This window comes from Dama dama, chromosome 7 (assembly GCF_033118175.1).
Source record: "Dama dama isolate Ldn47 chromosome 7, ASM3311817v1, whole genome shotgun sequence".
In the NCBI taxonomy this organism is placed as follows: Eukaryota; Metazoa; Chordata; class Mammalia; order Artiodactyla; family Cervidae; genus Dama; species Dama dama.
The window spans coordinates 26,357,579-26,361,952 of NC_083687.1; the positions used below are offsets into that span (position 1 = coordinate 26,357,579).

Sequence of the window (4,374 nt, forward strand, 5' to 3'; positions counted from 1 at the left end):
TCTGACTATGTTTCCTCATTCCTTCTTCCTCCTGAGGAACTTTCTTGGTGACATGCAGTGTTAGACATGTCTTTGATAGCAAATCTCATGTCTCTCAAATCTAGTTATTTGTTCCTCTGGCAGAGTAGACAGTGAACAAAGCAGGCGTTAAATCAGTGAAATAATATATCCTGCCATCACGAAATTATGTATTGATCTTTTGTTGGTTTGTTGATATGGCAAGACCTTGAGTAGTTTCTGGAATGATGCCCACCACAACTGGCTAGGAAATCTGGTGGGGAAAGGCACTATAGAATGGGAAATCAAGGCATATGGCAGAAGAAGACTGTCAGAAGTTTGAATATGATGCCAAACTTTTATTTCCCTATGAGCTGGTAAAAGAGAGGACATCTTTTATGGCAGCTTCATGCTTGCCCATAAATAAATAATTTCTCTGTCTCTGCTCAGCTCCTGACAAGTCATAGTTCCTTGAAGAATGAAGAGAGGACATGGTCTTTAGAAAAGCAGATTTCTGTTCTTCCCATTATCCTTCAGAAGCAGATTATTACCCATCACGAAGGGGTGGTTTTTCTTTGACCTCATTTTGGGATGGAACGTTTAACCAAAATGGTGTCACCCCTGAACTCACTCCGACACGCCAACGCAAGTGACCACAGAAGGAGCAAAACCCTATAAAAAGAGAGAAGATAGCACTACACTTTGTCCATCTCACAACGAGCACAAGCTCATCCATCTACAGTGAACTGGGAGGAACTACCATGGCTTCTCTGAGAACTTCATCTATGGTGAGTCCTGCACTAATGTGTGATGCTCTTCTTGATTTGAACCAGATCAATTTCTGGACTGCGGGCATGAAATTCTGGATTCTAACTATGGAAATCCAAGAATACAGTCTATATAGGAAGGGAAATGAAACCCTTGATAGATATTTGTCATTATTTAGCATTTTCAAGAACTGGTGCATATCAGTTTGAAAGATGAGGTTAAAACTGAAAGATAGCTATACTGGGGCTAAACCACACAAGAAGCATCACGTGACATTGTGCTGTAAGAGAGAATGCTTATTGAAAATCTGTTTCTCTGGGTACAAGGGATTTAATAGAATTCTTCCACAGTGTTTTTCTTTAATTCAAAATAAGATGGGTCACTATCCTTGAAGATTTAATGTTTTGGTAGTGACTCTTCTTTCCATTATTGTATTATTACACTATAGTCTTGGTACACTAACCCTGTTTTCTTAGGTATGTTTCCCAGCTTTTCCAAATTTACATATATTGATTCTTTAGTCAAGCTGGGTTTCAAAAAAGATGCTTTAACAATATTTTACAAACAGAGACCATTTATTCTAACCTAAAGTCATACATGCGTCTTTTTTGAAACCCAATTTGATTATAGAATCAATATATGTAAATTTAGAAAAACTGGGAACTATACTTAAGAAAATATAAGGGGGGTTGAGTTTGGGCTTGGATGTTTGCCAGTGGTACCAACAGAATTTCTAACTGATTCTATGTGGATTTTCTACAGCCCTTTATTTCTAAGGTGTACATTCCCTTATTTCGCAAAATGTAAGGGGAGAGATCAGTGGTGTAGGAGGGCATTTTTTCCTAGAAAATCAAGGTCATTACCCTTCCAAAGACCTGAGAGTGATGCATATACTGATATATTGATGACTTGCCATTTTCACTAAAATTTCTGTCAACCAATGAATAATGTGGTTTTTCTACATTAAAAAAAAAATGTTCAAGACTGGTAGAAATGCCATGGTCTTAATATCACTTTGGTCATCTCACCAGCTTTTCACTTAACATATTTGAAAATTTAGTGTAGATTATCCTGGACCATAGAATGTTCTCTACTATCAGCAATTCAATCATCGCCACAGTGTGTTAACAAAAACCATGTAGTACTAACCCAATCGACCTCTCTCTCCATCCAGTCACTGCTACTGCTTCTGAGTCTGGTGGCTCTTGTGAAGGCAGGAGTCATCATCCCACAGAGTCCAGGCTGCCCACCTACTGAGGACAAGAACTTCCCGCAACATGTGAGGGTCAACCTAAACATCGTTAACCGGAACACGAACTCCAGAAGGCCCACTGATTACCACAAGCGTTCCACCTCACCTTGGACTCTCCAGTACGTAAGCACCCCAGATAAAACCTCTGCATTCTTCTACATCAGAAGAACGCATCAGACTGACAGTTAAATCACCTGAGGGGAGTGATATTACTCATTCAGAATCTCCTGTCAAACCTGGAAGAGCCTTTGTGCAAACCAGTGATTCTCCAGCTTTCTTTTTATAGATTTCTTCCATAGACCACAGCTCTCCCCAGACCATCCTTAACACCTAGCCTACTATTTCTTGATGTTTCCAGAATCCACCCAAATGAATGGTGATCATCATTCTGATATTTATGACACCCCAAGTCTAGTGTTTATTTATCCAAAAAAGAAACAGACATTTAGCATGGGAGATTAGTACTGGAATTCTCTTTCCCAGGGCTACCAGCGAATACCCTGGTAAAGTTTGTTGATAACAACAATTAATTAACTAGGATTTTTGTGCTTTTTTTGGTTGTATTAGCACTGGGAAAAATAGCTTGAATCCCAGTAGAAGAAGTGTTCCATTGGGTGTTTCACCCCTTTTGGACTTAGTCTTGAATTACATCCCCAACAGACTGACGTTCGCTGTGTCTTTAATACATCTAGTGGTGGTGGTGATGGTTTAGTTGCTAAGTCATGTCTGATTCTTGCGACCCCATGGACTGTAGCCCACCAGGCTCCCCTTTAGACCCTATGATGGGTCAAATACAAAATGTATTTTGATAATTTGATTTCAGGCAAATGACCTCAGTTATGTGGAGCCTACAGATTCACCTGTCTATAGGGTCTTTTCTTCTTACTTCTACTTACCAAGAATAGTTCAAATAAATTAAACTAAGTCCAGTCATTCTCTCAGCCAGAGAAGAGGGAGAAGACAAAGTTAGAGGGGCTTCAGATTTTGTTTCCAGCCCTTCCTGTCACCTGAGGGCTTTGTTCCATCAATGTGTTGTCAGATAAACTTGGATGCCTTTCTTGTTTCAAAGACAGACTTCAGTAAGTCAGATCAACAGCTATCTTGTTTCTAGATGACTCTTTTACTTTTTTTCATCTATCAAATGTACCCTAAAAAAATATCCTTTATGACAGACTTAAATCCTTTCTGTAGTTTCAGTCTGTCTTCTTTTGTTTATTCTTCAAAGAACCTGGGAAAAGTTGATCGTTGTTTCTTTTTCCTATAACATTTCATGGGCTTCCAAATCCAAGCTTTTCCCAAACGGCTTCTTTTCCAGACCAACAGCACTTAGAGAATTTGCAATGCCCATCGTTTGTCCCCCTGTGAATTTGCCTCCCTTTGCATACTCCTGTTTGATTTCCTTACTGCCCTACCAGGAATTCACTTTCTTCCTGTCTTTTGTCTCCCCTGCAGCCGCAATGAGGACCCTGAGAGGTACCCCTCTGTGATCTGGGAGGCCAAATGCAGCCACTCAGGCTGTATCAATGCTGAAGGGAAGGTGGACCATCACATGAACTCTGTCACCATCCAGCAAGAGATCCTGGTCCTACGGAGGGAGCCTCGGCACTGCCCTCACTCCTTCCGGCTCGAGAAGATGTTGGTGGCCGTGGGCTGCACCTGTGTCACCCCCATTGTCCGCCACGTGGCTTAAGAGCTTTCTGCCTGACCCCTACTCCCCAAATTAGTTAGGCTTTCTGGGGTGTAGACCCAGCCCCATTTCTGACCAAAACCATTTATGTATTTAATAAGTCCTGAAATAACTTTGGGGCATAAGATTCCACTTTGATGTATTACATGCTTTATTTTCTATTCTTTTAAGACAAGTTTCCAGATTTGTGAACATTATTATTTAAAAGGTAAAACCTATATTTATATGAGCTATTTATGGATCTATTTATGTTTCATAAGTCTTTAGAAAAAAGGTGAAATATATGAGTATCTGTTTTGCCTAGGGAAATCCTAGATAGGATTAAATAGCAGTTGAAAATTTCTGAGCTTGTACTACATATGGCTATAGAATTTTCTCTTCCTTATCTCTTTGTAATACATGACACAGCTGAAAAGAGACTAAATCTAGTTTCATATTTATTAACTTAATTTTGTAAATTATTGAGACATTACAAGACAGACAGCAAGACTAACTGCTCTGTTAAACTGTTATCATAAAAACTATTTGTAATAATAAAGTTTGGGAAGAAAATTTGCTTCTTTATTCTTTTCTCATTAAAATGTCTTCAGAGAGGCCAGAATACTGGAGTGGGTATCTGTTCCCTTCTCCAGAGGATCTTCCCAACTCGGGGATCAAACCAGGTCTCCCA

The 4,374-nt window shown here is 39.6% G+C and overlaps 1 protein-coding gene across 1 annotated transcript; it reads left to right on the plus strand.

Annotated features, from left to right (window-relative positions):
* The first annotated feature begins 713 nt into the window (after positions 1-713).
* IL17A (interleukin 17A) lies at positions 714-4,114 on the plus strand. The gene is made up of 3 exons (XM_061146116.1): positions 714-785; positions 1,940-2,136; positions 3,470-4,114. Exons 1-3 carry the CDS (start codon positions 759-761, stop codon positions 3,705-3,707), a joined length of 462 nt encoding a protein of 153 aa, XP_061002099.1. The 5' UTR covers positions 714-758; the 3' UTR covers positions 3,708-4,114.
* The last annotated feature ends 260 nt before the right edge of the window (positions 4,115-4,374 follow it).